This window comes from Arachis ipaensis, chromosome B5 (assembly GCF_059453495.1).
Source record: "Arachis ipaensis isolate K30076 ecotype BB chromosome B5, ASM5945349v1, whole genome shotgun sequence".
NCBI classification, from domain to species: Eukaryota; Viridiplantae; Streptophyta; class Magnoliopsida; order Fabales; family Fabaceae; genus Arachis; species Arachis ipaensis.
Genome location: NC_142440.1, coordinates 130,883,384 through 130,903,792, shown reverse-complemented (window position 1 = coordinate 130,903,792; position 20,409 = coordinate 130,883,384). Strand labels below are relative to the sequence as shown.

The window sequence follows — 20,409 nt, the reverse complement described above, 5'->3', positions numbered from 1 at the left end:
ATTAAACATGTTATACAATTAGGCAAACAATGCAAGTCGGCAAACCAAACAAACATATAGAATATGCACATGATGAATGTCTGTCCTATTTGGCTTGTGATATCACTTGTCAGTCTATAAATACCAACCCGACACATCCTCCCGGATGTAGCCTTTTTGCCATGCTAGGGATATAGGCCCTGCACACTCATGCAGCAGAGAAGGTTATGCGAGCGGGATACCATTCCAGCCCTCACATCTCAACATAAGTGGGATTCACCACCGTCCTTACGCCGGCGCTGTGACCTCGACAAGCGGGAGACTGCCACAGCCCTTACCCGAGACGCATAGCGACTCAACAATCTCAGCATAAAATAATGTATCAGTGGTTTTTCAGAATTCATTTTTAGTACTCAGTAAATTCATCATTCCACTCCGAGTCTTAGACTCGTCTCAAACATCATCAATCCATAATTTTACAATTCATTATATCAATCGTCGTTACAGTACTCTGCCATCTCTCAACTAATTCATCCTCAATACTCTAGAAACCTAAGTCACCGTCTTTCAAAATTCATACAAAAATTTATCTATTTAAGTCTCTAACTCATCTTTAGTAGTATTGGGACCTAATTAGATAGTATTCTTAAACAGCACTTAAAGAATGTTTGGAAAGCTCGAGAACCTTTGAAAATGAAGAAAAATGATTTTTCAGTAAGACAGGGGTCTCATGTACGCAAGCCCTGTCTCGCGTATGCATGTAGTTAAAAATGGGTGGTCGCATACGCGACCACCTGCTCGTGTACGCGACCTCCTGCTCGCGTACGCGAGTGTCCCAACCCGAATGGGTCGCTCGCGCCGCGTGTTAAATTTCGCGTATGCAAGGGTCAAAATTCTGATAGTTCGTGTACGCATGAAATGCTCTCATACGCGAGATGCCCAACCCAAATGTAATGGCCGTGTTGTATGCATTATGTCGCGTACGCAACCCTCACCAGACTTAGAAAATTTTCAAATCTACAGAAATTCAGTTTTTACACCAAACTTTAAACGTTCATAACTTTCTCTACAAAAATCTATTTCTCTCAAACTTTATATCAATTTAAAGCTCTTTGAATCATCTTTAATTTAAAGCAATTTCTAACCAATTTTAAAAACAGAGGCTCAAGTTATGATCCGCTAAAGTTCACCAAAAACTGATTTTCTACCAAAGTTAACTAGGTTCTCAACTTCCAAAATTCATAATCAAAGCCAATCATCCTACAACCAAAATAGTTTCAATGGACCTAAATGATGTTCTTATATCTTTCAATTTATTCCACAACCTATCCATATACATTTTTACTATTTTCACTCAAAATTTCCTACTTACACACCTTCACATTTTCAATAAGTCACAACTCAACCTTAATTCAAAATCCTTAACATTTATCAATATCAATAAGCATCCAAATCTAATATCACTACTCAATATTTTTATTATTCAACTTCAATCTCAATAATAAACAACAATATCACAATTCATTAAAATCATCACAAGCATCAATAATCATAATCCATTATCAACAATTCAAACTTATCCTATGGTCCACTAGTCTAAGTGTCTAGAAATATTACATATTACATAGAGAAAACTGAAACCATACCTTGGCCGATCCCTAATATGCACAACACACCAAAACATGGATCCCACAAGCTTCCAAAAAGCCCAAGCAACTCCAACAAGCACCAAAGCTCAAACTAACATCATATATATATCAAAATAAAAAACCTAATATTCATAATATACCAAACTACAAGGGTTTATGGAAATATTACCTTATCCACAAAAATTAGAGATGAAACCCAACAATTCCTCACTAACGGTTAGTACCTAAACAACCAAAATGCAAAAATTCACTCAAAACTCAAGCCTTATATTTTGAATTTCTTAGGGCAAAGGAAGGGAGTATGAAATTTGAAATCTTACCTACAAGGATTAGCTAAAACTGACGGGTTTGGCAAGAATTTCGCATAGCAACTGACGGCACGCAAATCGAAGCTTTGTAGCTCAAGTTATGGCCACCGGAAGTTGGTGGTAAATAGTAACACTCTCTTCTCCTCTCTTCTCACTTGCAGCTGTAATGTTAAGTTATGAAGGGTTATGAGGCTGAAATGGCCTCACTTAAGGGTATATATGTGTTAGGCTTGGGTCCAATTTGGGCCCGGTCTAATCCGTTAGCGTTTTTAACCTGCTTTGACCCACTTTAGGCCAAAATCTTTAGAATTAGTGTCCGGTTTTTATTTCTAAATGTTTTTCTAAGATTTTCTATTGTTTTTACTATTCTCACACAGTACCGGATAGACTTAAGCCGGTACTATTGGCTAAATTATCGGTACGTATTTTTACGCAATTTCCCGTTAAAAATTACATTTTTTCGCTCAGAAAAATTCGTTGAATTCAAATTTCATCGCTAAATTTCAAAATTAAGACTTCTAATTTCTCTAACCTATTTCGAGTGATTAAATTATTATCTAAACGGTCGATAGGAATTACGGTTCTTACATTGGCTATATTTAGTTTTGAGAAATGATAAAATAAAACATCAAAAAGAAGACACAAAGGACAGAGATAAAAAAAATTAGTGTTTTTGTGTTTTGTTTGAAGATAAAATAGAATAAATTATGAAAGTTTAATTTTTTTATTTTTTTATTCAAAAAATTTAGAAAAAAATATAATAATAAAAATATAAATATAAAAACTTAACAAGAATAATAAAAAAAATAAAAAATAAATTGTATCTTTCGTTATTATCCCTATATCCTTCATATTAAGATAGCATAAATATACTAATTTAATGTCTTAGAGATAATATTTTTGTTTTAGTATTCCTACCTACATCATGGCGTGCTTCAGGCTACCAAATAGCCTATACCATCATATAGAGTCAATGATAAATAGATTTTATTGGGGTGCTAAAAATGGACAGAGAAAAATTTATTGGGTGAAATGGGACAAACTCTGTCAACCAAAACATAGTGGAGGATTGGGTTTCAGGGACATAGAAGCATTTAACTCAGCCATCCTGGCAAAGCAAGGTTGGAGACTTATGAGGAGCCCAAAATCACTAGCAGCCAGGACAATAGGCAGTAGGTACTTCAATAGGAGGAATTTTCTGAATGCAGGAGTTGGGTTCTCCCCCAGCTTTACATGGCGAAGCATCTGGCAAGCAAAGGGTGTTTTGGAGATAGGAGGATGCTGGAGAACTGGAGATGGAAAAACGATCAAGATTTGGAAGGATTCTTGGCTCCCCAAATAGAACAATTCTAGAATATGGTCTCTCCCAAAAATTCTAGACCCTAACGCTACTGTAGAGACACTGATAAGGGAAAAAGAAAAGGCCTGGAATACAGATTTTATTAACCAGATCTTTGTCCCATTTGAAGCCAGACAAATTCAAGAAATTTCAATCCCTAGATCAGATCAGACAGATACATTTATATGGAAAAAGGCAAGAGACAGAATGTTCAGAGTCAAATTAGCCTACCACCAAATTAAAGCTCAAAATAGACACCAATCTAGTAACAACTATGAAGAACAGAGAGTGAAAAATACCTGGAAGGAGTTATGGAAGACCAAGACACACCCAAGGATACTCAACTTTATCTGGAGGCTGCTACGTAAGTCCTTGCCAACTAAGAAGAATCTGAGCAGAAGGGGGGCTAGGTGCACACCCACTTGCATGTGCTGTTGGGAAGGAGAGGAAACCGAAGAGCATCTGATCAGACAATGTGACTTCGCGAGGAGATTCTGGTTTGCCTCACCCCTAAATCTAAGAACTGAGCAAGAAGAGGGTTTAACGCTAAGAAAATGGTTTCTTGATATTCTAGGAAAACTCCAACTGAAAGAGAATAGACTTTTCTGTACCTTAATTCACCAATTATGGAGAGCCAGGAACTAACTCGTGTTTAAAGACAAAGAGCTGCCAATTATAGAGGAAATTAAAACTGCAAACAGGGTGTTCGAAGAGTTCTGGAAGGCACAGAGGAAAGAAGAAGAATTCCGCACCACTCAGGTAGACAATCGACCTCATCAACAAATTTGGGAAGCACCTCCTAATTCGATGATGAAGATTAACGTGGACGCTGCGAAAGACAGGGACAATAAAGGAGGGGTAGGTGTGGTTGCTAGAAATTGTTGGGGCCAAATAATGGCAGCGGCAACCTGGTCTTTACCTTTTTCTTTGGAAGCCCACGAAGCAGAGGCATACGCAGTTCAATGGAGGATAAATTTTGCTTCAGAGTGTTGTTTCATGGAGATTATTGTTAAAAGTGACAATTTAGAGGTTATGAGAGCGCTAAAACAAGGAAGAATCTTTGACTCTTATTTTGGATCATTCATTGTTGATGACTTGAAATTATGCAAGAAATTTAGATTAGTTTCCTTTAGTCATGTGAAAATAAATGGAAATAAAGTATCCCATGAGTTAGCCCAATTGGCAATTACCACTCCAAATTATGTATAGATGGAGGAGGCCCCAGGTCATGTAACAAATTTGGCCATGTGCAACATATTTGGCTCCAATTGAATGAATATTTCTATTTTCAGTAAAAAAAAAGGTATGCTATCACATTATAATTTACTTTTAAAGTAGTTTGTTGACTTATCAGACTTAGTTTCTGAGGCTATTTTTTTAAGTTTGGGTTTTCTCGAGTTAAGATACTGATTTTCTTATAATACTTAATACATTATATACTTGAGTGTAAATCTTATATTAAATACTAAAATTAGTAAATTATATCTGTACTTGTTAATTATCAACACGCAATTTAAGATACTTGTAGAGCTAATAAAAAAAGACTAGTTCGAGTTTAGATTTTAACTATAAAAGGTTCAATTTAAATCCATATCTAAGGCTATCTTAAGGCAAAAGGTATATATAATTTTGATATTGAGGTCTTAAACATATATAATGTAGGAAGTACAGACGTTTTCTTGATTTAACGTGTCTGTATATCGGATACATTTTGGATATAACACTCGTCGATATGTGTATCTTCTGTGTCTAACTGTGTTTTAATAAAAATAAAAATTTTTCTTCGAACATGCGTAGACACACTTAAATACCATCACATATCAGTGTGTCTGGCCTTATTCTTAACATATATTCTTGAAATGAGTTTTTTTTGTGTGACTATCTTGAAATGAGTTTAGAAATAGTATATATTATTAATAATTAAAACAAAAAAAATTTAATTACATTATATAATTATATAAGATATTAAAAATAATTAAAAAATTAATTTATATTTTAATATCAATAAAATACCAAAATATCATTATAACTTATCTAAAAAATACTTTATATTTTATATATATGTCACGTTTCCATGTTTTATAAAAAATTTAAATTTATATATTTATATATCTCGTATTGTATCATATCTTGTGTTTATGTGAGTATCCGTACATTATATTATATAATAAATAATAATATAAGAGAGAAAATATGATAATATAATACATCAGAAAGTAGGAGTTTAGCTTACACTTTCTTCAACCCTTCTCAAGCAAAGTTTGACTCAAATTCTCAATAATATGAAAATTTCAGGTATTATTTCATTAAACTTTCTCAAGCTAAATTTGATTTAAATCATTGCTGAATCTAAGAGCATTAGAAATTGTTGTCTCAAGATTTTTCAAATAAATAAGATGTGTATGAGACATGTGTACAAGATTTGAAATTCTTGTTGCAAGATTTTATAAAAGTGCATGTATTATTTAAATATTGAAGCTTTGTTGAAAATGCTCTCATTTTATTGTCACTTGAGTCTTTGGGTTAAACATTCTAATTACCCTAAACCTTATCTCATGCCGTAAAGCAAAGGTTAATCAAAGGTTACGACAATTCTAAGGTGTATACAATATTATATATAAAAAGAATTAGTAATTCTAGAAGCCCGATGAAAGAATAAGCTCAAAAACAGAGTTTCAAAACTGCAAACGTTCACGGGAAGCTAAAAGCGTAAAGGTACATGGTGTAGATACAAGATAATAAAGCATATGTATATATAAGAGTATAATAATCATAAGATACTAGCATCAACCTGCAGAGTTTAGGCCGACTAGTTATATACAAACATACAGAGTTTTAAAAATTAAAACAATTTATACAATATGTCTCTCTCAAAGTAAGTCTCTAGGGCAAATAAAATACAAAAGTGAGAGTACTAAACAGAAGTAATCAAAAGGCAAAAGATGATAGTAGATCCTCTACTCTGTCACCATCACATAACTCACCGAGGTGAGTTACAACCTATATCTGAAAAATAATAACACAATATGGTATGAGAATCGGAGGTTCTCAGCATGGTAACAGTGCCCAGTAATGTAAGATGTAAGATTCCGGGACGCCAGAGGCAATCCTAAGACTTCACATCGAGCATAAGATTCAAACTTAAAGCATACTAAATTTAAAACCATAACTTTAACATCATAAATGAATCAAGGTATTCTATCTTAAGGAATTTCTAAACTAATGTTTACACTGCTGTCCCACAGCCTTCGCCAGCCTAACCGCTATGCGATCTCATCGCCACCGCCTACCAAACCTCCTCAATGCCAGCAGAAAACACAAGTAATTCATACAAGTAAAGCACAAGTAATTATCATGTATAGCAAGTAACGTAATAAGCAATTAAACATGTTATACAATTAGGCAAACAATGCAAGTCGGCAGCAAACAAACATATAGAATATGCACATGATGAATGCCTGTCCTATTTGGCTCGTGATATCACTTGTCAGTCTATAAATACCAACCCGACACATCCTCCCGGATGTAGCCTTTCTACCATGCTAGGGATATAGGCCCTGCACACTCATGCAGCAGAGAAGGTTATGTGAGCAGGATACCACCCTAACCTTCACATCTCAACGTAAGTGGGATTAACCACCATCCGTACGCCGACGCCGCGACCTCGACAAGTGGGAGACTGCCACAGCCCTTGCCCGAGACGCACAGCGACTCAACAGTCTCAGCATAAAACAATGTATCAATGGTTTTTCAGAATTCATTTTTAGTACTCAGTAAATTCATCATTCCAGTCTGAGTCCTAGACTCGTCTCAAACATCATCAATCCATTATTCCACAATTCATCATATCAATCATCGTTACAGTACTCTGCCATCTCTCTCATCTAATCCATCCTCAGTACTCTAGAAACCTAAGTCTCCGTCTTCTAAAATTCATACAAAAATTCATCTATTTAAGTCTCTAACTCATCTTTAGTAGTATTGGGACCTAAGCACTAGATAGTATTCTTAAACGGCACTTAAAGAATGTTTGGAAAGCTCGAGAACCTTTGAAAACAAAGAAAAATGATTTTTCAGCAAAACAGGGGTCTAACGTACGCAAACCCTATCTCGCGTACGTATGTAGTTAAAAATGGGTGGTTGCGTACGTGACCACCTGCTCGCGTACGCGAGTGTCCCAACCCGAATGGGTCGCTCGCGTCGCGTGTTACATTTCGCGTATGCAAGTGTCAAAATTCTGATAGTTCGTGTACGCATGTAGTGCTCGCATACGTGAGATGCCCAACTTGAATGGAATGGCCGTGTTGTATGCACTACGTCGCGTACGCAACCCTAACCAGACTTAGAAAATTTTCAAATCTATAGAAATTCAATTTTTACACCAAACTTTAAACGTTCATAACTTTCTCTACAAAAATTCATTTTCCTCAAACTTTATATCAATTTAAAGCTCTTTGAATCATCTTTAATTTAAAGTAATTTTCAACCAATTTCAAAATCAGAGGCTCAAGTTATGATCTACCAAAATTCACCAAAAACTGATTTTCTACCAAAGTTAACTAGGTTCTCAACTTCCAAAATTCACAATCAAAACCAATCATCCTACAACCAAAACAGTTTCAATGGACCTAAATGATGTTCTTATATCTTTCAATTTATTCCACAATCTATCCATATACATTTTTACCATTTTTACTCAAAATTTTCTACTTACACACCTTCACATTTTCAATAAGTCACAACTCAACCTTAATTCAAAATCCTTAACATTCATCAACATCAATAAGCATCCAAATCCAATATCACTACTCAATATTGTCATTATTCAACTTCAATCTTAATAATCAATAATAGTATTACAATTCATTAAAATCATCACTAGCATCAATAATCATAATCCATTATCAACAATTCAAACTTATCCTATGGTCCACTAGCCTAAGTGTCCAGAAATATTACTTATTATATAGAGAAAACCGAAACCATACCTTGGCCGATCCCCAATATACACAACACACCAAAATATGGATCCCACAAGCTTCCAACAAGCACCAGAGCTCAAACTAATATCATATATATATATATATATCAAAATAAAAAACCTAATATTCACAATATACCAAACTACAAGGATTTATGAAAATATCACCTTATCCACAGAAATTGGGGATGAAACCCAACAATTCCTCACTAACGGTTAGTACTTAAACAACCAAAACACAAAAATCCACTCAAAACTCAAGCCTTAAATTTTGAATTTCTGAGGGGAGAGAAAGGGAGTATGAAATTCGAAATCTTACCTACAAGGCTTAGTTATAACTAACGGACTCGGCAAGAGCTTCGCATAGCAACTGACGGCACGCAAATTGGAGCTCTGTAGCTCAAGTTATGGCCACCGGAAGTTGGTGGTAAATAGTAACACTCTTCTCCTATCTTCTCACTTGCAGCTGTAATGTTAAGTTATGAAGGGTTATAAGGCTGAAATGGCCTCACTTAAGGGTATATATGTGTTGGGCTTGCATCCGGTCCAATCCGTTAGCGTTTTTAACTTTCTTTGGCCTACTTTGGGCCAAAACCTTCAGAATTAGTGTCCGGTTTTCATTTCTAAATGTTTTCCTAAGATTTCGTACTGTTTTTACTATTCTCACACAGTACCAGACAGACTTAAGTGGGTACTGTAGGCTAAATTACTGGTACACATTTTTACGCAATTTTCCGTTGAAAATTACATTTTTTTCGCTCAGAAAAATTCGTTGAATTCAAATCTCATCGCTAAATTTCAAAATTAAGACTTCTAATTTCTCGAACCTATTCCAGGCGATTAAATTATTATCTAAACGGTCGATAGGAATTACGGTTCTTGCATTGGCTATATTTGATTTTGAGAAATGATAAAATAAAACATCGAAAACAAGACACAAAGGATAGAGATAAAAAAAATTAGTGTTTTTTTGTTTTGTTTAAAGATAAAATAGAATAAATTATGAAAGTCTAATTTTTTTATTTTTTTATTCAAAAAATAAAAAAATATAATAATAAAAAATATAAATATAAAAACTTAACTAGAATAATTAAAAAAAAAAATAAATTGTATCTTTTATTATTATCTCTATATCCTTCAAATTAAGATAGCATAAATATACTAATTTAATGTCTTTAGACATAATGTCTTTTGTTTCAGTATTCCATACCTGTAAACAAAGATAGCCTTTGTTTTTTATAATGAGTATATAAGACAAATCCTTTTTGTTTGTATATATATGTTGTCCTCTTTTGATAGCTTCGTACTTTAATTATGGTAGATGAGAGCATTACAACAAATTCGGGCTGAGGCAACCCTTTAAAAACGTTGCTTATAATAAGAGAAAGTGTTGCCTTTGATAAAAGGCAACACTTTCCGACAAAAGGCAACGCTTTTTGGGGGTTGGCTATACGGCCGTTACCTTTGGTCTAAGGCAACGCTTTTGTATATTAAAGGGAACCCTTTTTTTGGCAATCTTCAAAAAACGTTGCCTTTTCTGCAAATAAAGCAACTCCGCGAAAGGGTTGCCTTAGAGCACCCAAACACAACGCTTTATATGAAATGCTATGGCAACACTTTTTACGAGTTGTATTTTCTAATATATAAAGCAACACTTGTCCAGAGTTTTTTAAGTTGTTTTTTCATATACCTAAAGCAACACTTGTACAAATTTTTTCAAGTTGCCTTTTCCTCCATCTAAAGCAACACTTGTCCAGGTTTTTTTAAGTTGCATTTTCATATACCTAAAGCAACACTTGTCCTTATTTTTTTAAGTTGCCTTTTTTATAGACCTAATGCAACACTTATGTAGGTTTATTTACAGTTGTCTTTTTTTAATACCTAAAACAACACCTTATTGAATTTTTCTTAGATTCTCTTTTTTAATATCTAAAATAATATTTCTTTTATCTTTGTTATATTTATATGATATTTGAAGAATATATAACACCCGCATTTGAATAAGATAATAATAATAATATATATATATATATATATATATAGAAAGGTCTTCCAAGTACCAATTAACATATATACTTGCTAATAAGTTACCAAGTCAAATAAATAATAAACCTAAGTAAGCAAAATACATGTTTTTCTGCTAATGAACTTAAACAAAAAAGAAACTAAGTTGTCCACTAGAAACCAAGAAGACTTTGTGCTTCACCATTGTGGCAAGAATTGTCTTTATGTCTTCAGAAAACTTCCTCCAACAATAAGAAAGATGTAGTCAAATTTAAATGAACAAAAAAATTATAGTCAAAACATCAGCTATACAATAATATGTATACTCAAGTGGTACAACAATTTAGCATACATATACCTATTCATGATTTGGTATATGAGTCGATGGAGGAGAATGCCGAGGAACTAAATTTGGATCTTGTGCACTATTTGCAGACGATTGCTTAGATCGCAAGATAGAAAGCGCTTCATCAACATTCATACCAGGAGAAGTTTGTTGCAACATAAGTTTCACAATATCTTCCAATCCTTGCAGTCGTTGCTTATGGTCGTCTAATTCAGTTTTTAAAGCTATTACCTTCTCTTCACTTTGTTTTTTGATTTCATCTATTTCTTTATTTTTCTTAAGAGAAGTTTTTGTAACAGTTCTTCCATAACATCGAACTCTTCCTGGATTCTCTTTACCAAAAACTTTTTGAAATGCATTAGTAGGAGTTTCTCCAGCTTCTTGAAGATCATCAAGTTTATCCTATACACACAAATATATGATATGTCTATTTTTAGTGATAAAAATTCAATGAAAGAATCCAAAAACCTATTGCTAACTAATAGGGACAGCAATCCAAAATAGCCATAAAAGAGCCATAAAACAGCAGTCCATGATAGCCATATAACATGGTTGTAAATTGTCATAGAACAGCAATAAAATCAACCATAAAGTAGCCATGAAATAACCATAAAATAGCAGTCCATGATAGCCATAAAACATGGATAAAATAGCCATAGAACAGCAACTAAATCAGCCATGAAATAGCCCATGAAACAGCCACAAAATAGATACCACAAAACATAGAAAGCAGCAAGTCAGCAACCATGACAACCACAAAACAGTCATAAAGTAGATACTAAAATAACAACCATGATAGCCATAAAACAGTCATAAAATAGCTGTCATGACAGCCATAAAATATGCATAAAATAGCCATAAAACAGCAACTAAATCAGCCATGAAATAGCCCATGAAACAGCCGCAAAATAGATACCATAACAATAATCACGATAGCCATAAAACAGCAAAAAAAAATAGCATCCATGACAGTCATAAAACAACTACTAAAACAAGAAAATTATAGAGGAACTTACAATAACAGCTTGTGTTTCTACATCAAGTGTTTTCCCTTTTAGTCCATTCCGAGTTGCAACAAACATTTCAGCTTGATTTGGTTCCTCTTTGTTCTCTTTTTTCTCACGCTACAGATCAAGATAACAATTACAAAGTCATAACATACTAAAATTAGGGAGAAGTAACAAGTAGAGAATTTTTACTCAAATGTGACCTTACCAAATCAACACGCACTCTTGCAAAATTGATTGGGCCCATTTTATGCCTCCATTGTTGCTTCTTGCGATTTTCAGAATTTATAACACACATGGCCTGTGTTTAAAATAAACAATGATGAAAAAAATATAAAAATTGAAAGAATTATACTTGATCATATCAAATAATAATAATTGAAATCCTCTAGCTCACTTTGACAGTTGGAATACTCCAATATGCAATTAGCTTCCGAAATTGTATTTCTGGAATTTCTAAAGGACGATTCACCAACATATCCTCAATATTTCCAGAATATGGTTCAAAATGCTTCTTTTTTTATTCTTATTTTGTAACGCTTCCATGCTCTTTGAACACCAGTCATCACCCATAACTTTGAAGATTTTGGAAGAATGAACTTTGACTACAAACACATCAATTTCATCATATCATATGCATAAAATAATTATTAACATATGGCATAAACATAAAGATAAATGGAGCTTACATTAATATACTTCCAAATGCGCTTTTTGATTTGCTTAGGCACAGCTTTCCAATTAGTGTACATTAAGGTAATAAAATTACTATTCCTTCCCATTGTTCCAATAAAATTAGTTAAATCCTTCACTCTTTGAGCTGTTGGCCCCACGGCTGCTCCCTGATCAAAAGTCACTTCCTCCCTTTCTTCCCAAGTTCTTGCATAAATCTTTAAGCATCTTGTTTTTCCATGAGTCTTTTTAACCTTTGAAGTATCTAAATTAAAAATTGAGAAATAGTACAAATTAAAACCAAAGACAGTCGTGAAAGGTATGGAAAGGGAAGCCCTATGCTCATAGATAAAAAGAAAATGTAAAACAAATAGCAACAAACTAAATTACATCACCTTCTACATGAGCCTCTTCCATAACTTGATCTCCTTCTACATCAAAATTGTCACTTTTATGTTCACCAATATAATCTTCCTCAGAGGGGATATGAACATTTTCTCCATTATTCGGGGATGGCCTAGATCTAGCATCCTCAGTAGTTGGAACTTCATTATGTTCCTCTTCTCTTTCCACATGAATTCCTTGGTCACCCAAAAAAGCATCAAGAGTCATTGCTGGACGCTTTAAGTTATTTTTTAAGTTTGTCAAGTTAGCTGGTTCTTTTTCAGTAGCTCCAGCATCCTCACCAATTGACTCAAAGTCATCTTCCTCTTCTCTTTCCACTTCTACTCCTTCTGTATGCAAAAAGGCATCAAGAGCCATTACTGGACACTTTGCCTTACTCTTCATCTTCTTAGGAATTGGTTGTTCTTCTAGTTGAACATTACTCCTCACTTGGTTTTGGGAAGACCTCAAAGACCGGTTCATAACATTGTCTACAAGTATTTTATTTCTCCCTTCCATTGAATTCTCCCTACTATATTTGTCTCCAATTTCTGAAATTTTTCTCCTGGGCTGTTGTGCTATTTTGGCTTGATTACTTCCTTTATCACCTTTGGTTATAAAATTCCGAACTAGTTTCGCAGCAGAAGATACTTCCTTCATTTCAAATTCCTTAACTTTTGCATGAGCTTGATACTTTTTTACCAGTCTTTTCCTCTTTGAAGTTGCTCCGTTTTCCATTAAGTTGCTGTATAAAAATATTAAAACAACCATGTAAATACAATTGCATATGCATCTAATAAGGGGAAGAGGTAAACCGTAACAAACAATTACCAAATTCTATATCACAATATTCAGCAAATCATGTTCAAAACTGCTAACATAAAGCGATAAATCTGACTTATATACCATAAAAGAGGGAAACAAGTCACTCAAAAAGTCTTCGAAATCATATTCTTCACTCAAAAGGCAGAAAAATGCAGAAAAATTCAAAATGCAAAAAAATTCAAAATGCAGAAAAATATGTCCCACACAAACTCATAATCAAGATGCAGAAAAATTCAAAAAATTCTAAGAAGCAACAATCAGAACATAAAAGAGGAAAAACAAGTTGAAAACTGCTAACATAAAGCGATAAATTTGACTTATATACCATAAAAGAGGGAAACAAGTCACTCAAAAGTCTTCAGAATCATATTCTTCATCCGATCCTGTGTTATACTCTTGGGAAAAATAGACTTCTTTTGCGACATCGACCAGAACTTCATTCAAATCATTCCTTACCAAGTCTACTTCACCATCATCATTAGGTATAGAAGGAACCGTCGAATTATCAAATGGCTCATTTTCATAAGTATCTTCAGCATCAATGGCAACTTGATCACTTATGCTAAATAGGTCCCTTGGAACAGTCTTCATTACATAATGTTTATTTTTATCAAATGCATCTTGTACATAGAAGCATTGGTGCACTTGACATGCCAATACAAAAGGCTCTTCCTGATAGCACTTTTTGTTAAAATGCACATATGTCGAGCCATAAGCATCCTCCCTAGCCTCATACCAATCACATTTGAACAATGTAACCTTAAAATTTCCATAGTAGTCCAACTCAATGATATCATTCACTCTACCATAATAAGAAACGTTTTCATGAATTGGATTTGCATCCTTTGTGCTTGCAAAGCTTGTCGTTAATGCTACTAAAGTAACACCACTATTTTGTGTCTTGCGTCTTACCTCACGTTGCCTAGTGTGAAATCTATATCTGTTGATAAAATAACCAGAATATCTTTTTGCACATTGGGTTGGTCCTCTAGAGAGCTCTTTTATCCAATTTGGAACATCATGCCGCAAAGCACGTGTTTTAAACCATGTAGGAAAGTTTTTGCTATGGTTTTTAGCTCTCATCCATCGTGTTCCTTGTTGATAAGTCTCATGCTCACTAAAACTCAAAAGTATAATATTTGTAAGTATAAAAATACCTATCAATTTCTAATTAAAATACCAAAATATAGTAGAATTAGTATGAGTTACCTAACATAGTCGTCTATTTTGTGACAATTCAATAATATGTAGCTATGAACTTGCTCTCGGGACTTGTCATCAAGGAGAAAAGGTTCACCTTTCTTTGCACCCAAAGGAACACCTCTTTTTGGAAATAGATTCGAAAATGCATCTGTAGTTTCTATCATAGAATTATTAGGTTCATCATTATTTCTGGGTTGTCTATTCAATTTTGTTTGGACACCAGAATGTAAGTAACGCGAGCAAAATGTCAAACATTCTTCAACCAAATATGCCTCTGCAATAGATCCTTCAGGACGACTTCTGTTTCGAACATAGGACTTCAAAGTACACATGTATCTTTCGGGAGGATACATCCACCGAAATTGAACTGGACCTCCCAATCTCACTTCATTAGCCAAATGAATAGGCAAATGAATCATTATGTCGAAGAAAGAAGGAGGAAAGATCCTCTCTAATTAGCATAATGTTGTGACAATATCCTCTTCTAATTGATCTATCTCTTGTAATGTGATAGACTTTTGACACAATTGACGAAAAAATGAGCTAAGTCGAATCAAAGGAACTGCAACTTGATCTGGAAGTATTCATTTGATAGGAATTTGTAACAAATAGTGAAGCATGAAATGAGCATCATGAGTCTTATAACCAGATATTCTTCTCTCCAAAAGGTTCACACACCGAGAAATATTTGAAGCAGAGCCATCTGGCAACTTTGCTGTCTTCAAGACGTCACAAAAAATTGACTTTTCAGCATTGGTCATTGAGTAGCATGCCTTTGCCAGCTTCACCTTTTTCCTACCATTTGTTTTCTTGGGGTGAAGGTTCTTTCGAATGCCCATTTCTTGCAAGTCATATCGAGCATTTGTGTGATCTTTTGTCTTGCCAGAAATATCCAAGAGAGTTCCAAGAATACTATCAACTATGTTCTTTTCTATGTGCATCACATCTAAATTGTGTCGTGATGTGTTATACTGCCAATAAGGTAAATCAAAGAATATTGACCTCTTCTTCCATGGATCATCTTTCTTTGGTTTTAGCTTCCCAAATGAATTATCCACATACTCCAACTGACTTAAAGCTTCAGTACCCGACAATAATGGTGGAGCTTGCCTATATTCTACTTTTCCATTGAAAGATCTCTTATTAGCTCTCCATGGATGATCCTCGGACAAAAAGGCACGATGACCCATATAGCATGTCTTGTGACTATATTTAAGATGGTTAGAACAAGTCCCATGGTTACAACAAGGGCAAGCTAGCTTCCCTTTTGTACTCCAACCAGATAGCATTGCGTAAGCCGGAAAATCACTAATTGTCCACATAAGAGCTGCATACATTTGGAAGGTTTCATTTTTTGATGCATCATATGTTTCCACCCCAACCTCCCACAACTCCTTCAACTCCTCGATCAAAGGTTGCAGGTAAATGTCTATATCATTTCCTGGTGACTTTGGTCCAGGGATTAGCAATGACAACATAAAGTATTCCTGTTTCATAGACATCCATGGCGGCAAATTATAAGCCATTAAAACAACAGGCCATGTGCTATGAGATATGCTCATGGTTCGATATGGATTGAATCCGTCACTTGACAAGCCAAGTCTCACATTACGGGGATCGAGAGCAAAATTTGTATGACGATTGTCAAAGTCCTTCCATGACTGCCCATCAGCGGGATGCCTTAACTTCTCATCTTTTCTGCGTTCTTCGTCATGCCACCTCATGCTTTTAGCTGTTGCTGAGCACATGAATAGTCTTTGAAGCCTGGGAATTAGGAAAAAGTGTCGCAACGTCTTCACAGGAATATTGTGATATTTTTTTGAAGGCAAAACATCAGCTTCAACTACAGAATGCACAATCCAACGCGAAGCGCCACATTCATGACAAGATGTGTCCTTCTCGTACTCTTTCCAATATAGCATGCAATCGTTCGGGCATGCGTCAATCTTTTTATAGTCAAGACCTAAGTCTCTCACCATAGTCTTGGCTTTATTGAAAGAAGTAGGAATATTTAAGTTAGGAATAGCCTCTTTTAGCAACTCCAAGAGAGAAGTAAAAGAGGCATTACTCCACCCATGTTGACACTTTAACAAGTATAATCGGATGGTAAAAGACAACGTAGAAAACCCGTCGCAACCAGGATACAGTTCTTTGCTAGCCTCTTCAACCAAGTTATAGAATTTCTTTGCATCTTCATTCATACCTTCTTTTATCCCTTCCGCTTGTGCCACATCCCGAAATCTATCGTTCAACAAGGCGTCCATGTCGTCATACGAGTTAGTCTCACTCTCACTGTTAATCTCATTATTGCTATCGCTATCAACATCCATGCCGACTACGCTTTCCCCATGATGAATCCATCTCGTATAACCATTAACGAATCCAAAGGCAATCAAATGAATATAAATTGTTTGTCTTTTGTGCCACAAGAAATTACAACACTTTGCACAAGGGCATAAGATTTCCTCTCCTTGTGGGTATCCGATGGAGTAAGCAAAGTCTAAGAAGTCATTGACACCATTACTAAACTCAGCTTTATCTCTCGGTAAACTCATCCAATCTTTCTCTAGGTCTTGGGAAAACCTAATTATTCATATATTATTACTACTATTTAACTAATAACCATGTAAATAATAATGTTTATGCACAGTAAGTATATAAATTCATAAAAAAGGCACATAAAAATATTATTATTAAAATTAAGAAACAATGAAAAAGACACATAAAAGACATTCAACATGAAAAAAAAAACTGCACAAAGGTCATAATATACATATGAAAATATACAAGTATAAGTAAGATAAAAAAAAACTTACAGAGTCATGGCTAAACAAATTGCAATCTTCAAGTCCTAGAATGTCCATGAATGTTCTTCAAACTCCTCTGAAGCAATATTTCTGTATAACAGAGGAAAGTATCAAATTTACATTACTCCATGTGGAAAATAGAAAAATCAAACAAAAAATAATAATCGAACAAAAGTCCAAATCACTGTCCTGCACCAAGTACACACAAACACAAACACAAGCACAAAAGCTTATGCAATTTAAATAATCAAATAAGACATGCTGCTTGCCTTCTAAGCACAGACACACAAAATATAATTTCGCATGATTGAGGATAAACACAAAAATAGATTAGTGTCATCATCAAATATCATCTTCTGGTTCAAAAAAAGATATTCCTTGTTCCTTTCTCTGCACAAAAAATGTTTCCTAGAATTTATGAATAAAGCCCAAGAGGAATGTCATGAACTTAATTCTGTTTTTGAGCGGCTGAAAAAAAATACAGTGAAAACCCAAAATTCCATAACTCTCTAGTTACAACTTTTACTACATAAAGTCTTGTAATTCATGGAACATAATACTAGACTTTAAGAGTAACTGAAAGATTTAAAAGGTTTAAGATAGGGTTTGTCTTGAGATCCAAGTATTTTAATTTAATTTATATGGTTATTTTTTTAATTATCCCTTTATCTCTCTATATTGATTTATATATTTCTATTGATTGATATAAATTAAATGTATGATTTGCATGCCCAATTTGTGTTGTGCTAATTGAACTTTGATTAAATTATATATATATATATATATATATATATATATATATATATATATATATATATATATATATATATAAAGAGTAACATTGAACTATATGGGTTAAGATTTTAATTTTTCTAACTGCTTGATGTAGGTTAGATGCTTGGTGATATCTAAGAATTTATGTAAAAAAGAGAATAGGAATTGCACATACTTGTATTCAAAACCATATATACAATCAAGAACACAAGTACGGCACAGCAATATGATTCAGAAGAATAAATAAGGTCTGAATTGTGATATATTCTAAATCAGGATGATGATTGATGATATTAGCTGGCTACAGTAACCTAAAAGTATGAAACTATAGCCATAGCATTCACCGCAGAAATTTAGAGAATTCTGACAAAAAGAAAAGAAATTGTGAAATCATATGGAGGATGTACCTTAACAGTTTTTGCAGATCGTCGTATTTTTTCCCAGGAAACAGCTTCAAAAATCAGAATTAAGATGCACAAAAATTCAGAAAACCCTAAGAAGCAACAATCAGAACCATGAAAATTTCAGAACAATTGAAATAAAACTCCTAAAATCAGAATTATAAAGAAGCCCCAAAAATTAAGATTCAATGCATTCAGAATTCATAATCAAAATAAAATTCAGAACATTCCCAATCATCATTCACAATTAATGCATTCAGAAATTTCATTCCATAGTAAAATTTAGAAGCTTTCTTACCAACCTGATGTTGAAAAAAATCTAAGTAAGAAGCAAAAGATGACTCTATACTTGATATATGCTTCCAATTTTGTTTTATCTAGTTCACGAAGATAAGAAAAAGAGAAAAAGCAATAAGAAAAGTTCATACCAAGTAGTCAATACTGGTGGTTCATTGCATGAAGGCACTGGACAATTCTCTAGTATCACGCCTGGTCTCATCAACCATAAACTGCTTCTTTCCGTACCTTAACACAGCTTTTAGACTAGAAGCTGCAATAAAAATATAATAGTGGAAATTTTTTTAACCAGGGTCAAAAAGATGGAACTGAAAAAGCACCAGGAAGATGTTGATCCACATGAAAATTTCAGAAAAATTGAAAGCAAATCCCTAAATTCAGAATTATTGAGAAGCCCCAAAAAGACATGCATTCAAAAATTCGATTTACATACTAAAATTCAGAACAGTCCCAATTCTTCATTCACAATCAATGCATTCAGAATATTCATTCCATAGTAAAATTAAGAAGCTTTCTTACCAACCTGATTTTGAAAAAAATCTAAGTAAGAAGCAAAAGATGACTCTATACTTGATATATGCTTCCAATTTTGTTTTATCTAAGTTCACAAAGATAAGAAAAAGAGAAAAAAGCAATAAGAAAATTTCATACCAAGTAGTCAATACTGGTGGTTCATTGCATGAAGGCACTGGACAATTCTAAGTATCACGCCTGGTCTCATCAACCGCAAACTGCTTCTTTCCGTACCTTAACAGAGCTTTAAGAATAGAAGCTGCAATAAAAATATAATAGTGGGAATTTGTTTAACCAGGGTCAAAAAGATGGAACTGAAAAAGCACCAGGAAGATGTTGATCCACATGAAAACTTCAGAAAAATTGAAAGCAAACCCCTAAATTCAGAATTATTGAGAAGCCCCAAAAAGACATGCATTCAGAAATTCGATTTACATACTAAAATTCAGAACAGTCCCAATTCTTCATTCACAATCAATGCATTCAGAATATTCATTCCATAGTAAAATTAAGAAGCTTTCTTACCAACCTGATGTTGAAAAAAATCTAAGTAAGAAGCAAAAGATGACTCTATACTTCATATATGCTTCCAATTTTGTTTTATCTAAGTTCACAAAGATAAGAAAAAGAGAAAAAGCAATAAGAAAAGTTCATACCAAGTAGTCAATACTGGTGGTTCATTGCATGAAGGCACTGGACAATTCTCTAGTATCACGCCTGGTTTCATCAACCGCAAACTGCTTCTTTCCGTACCTTAACACAGCTTTTAGAATAGAAGCTGCAATAAAAATATAATAGTGAGAATTTGCTTAACCAGGGTCAAAAAGATGGAACTGAAAAAGCACCAGGAAGATGTTAATCCGCATGAAAACTTCAGAAAAATTGAAAGCAAACCCCTAAATTCAGAATTATTGAGAAGC

The 20,409-nt window shown here is 34.0% G+C and overlaps 3 protein-coding genes and 1 pseudogene across 3 annotated transcripts; all 4 read right to left on the bottom strand.

The window, feature by feature from the left end:
• Window positions 1-10,618: 10,618 nt before the first annotated feature.
• On the bottom strand, window positions 10,619-12,091 carry LOC110272295 (uncharacterized). The gene is made up of 4 exons (XM_088488629.1): window positions 12,011-12,091; window positions 11,822-11,914; window positions 11,623-11,730; window positions 10,619-11,008 (listed from the first exon to the last, which is right to left on the bottom strand). The coding sequence occupies exons 1-4, from the start codon at window positions 12,089-12,091 to the stop codon at window positions 10,619-10,621; spliced, it is 672 nt and encodes a 223-aa protein (XP_088344755.1).
• A 25-nt stretch (window positions 12,092-12,116) lies between these two features.
• On the bottom strand, window positions 12,117-13,440 carry LOC148565792 (uncharacterized). Its single transcript, XM_088488628.1, has 3 exons — window positions 12,681-13,440; window positions 12,303-12,550; window positions 12,117-12,218 (listed from the first exon to the last, which is right to left on the bottom strand). The coding sequence occupies exons 1-3, from the start codon at window positions 13,438-13,440 to the stop codon at window positions 12,117-12,119; spliced, it is 1,110 nt and encodes a 369-aa protein (XP_088344754.1).
• Window positions 13,441-13,842: 402 nt separating this feature from the next.
• On the bottom strand, window positions 13,843-15,142 carry LOC148565791 (uncharacterized). The gene is made up of 2 exons (XM_088487233.1): window positions 14,704-15,142; window positions 13,843-14,611 (listed from the first exon to the last, which is right to left on the bottom strand). The coding sequence occupies exons 1-2, from the start codon at window positions 15,114-15,116 to the stop codon at window positions 13,843-13,845; spliced, it is 1,182 nt and encodes a 393-aa protein (XP_088343359.1). The 5' UTR covers window positions 15,117-15,142.
• Window positions 15,143-15,152: 10 nt separating this feature from the next.
• On the bottom strand, window positions 15,153-17,518 carry LOC148565790 (uncharacterized; annotated as a pseudogene).
• Between the last annotated feature and the right edge of the window lie 2,891 nt (window positions 17,519-20,409).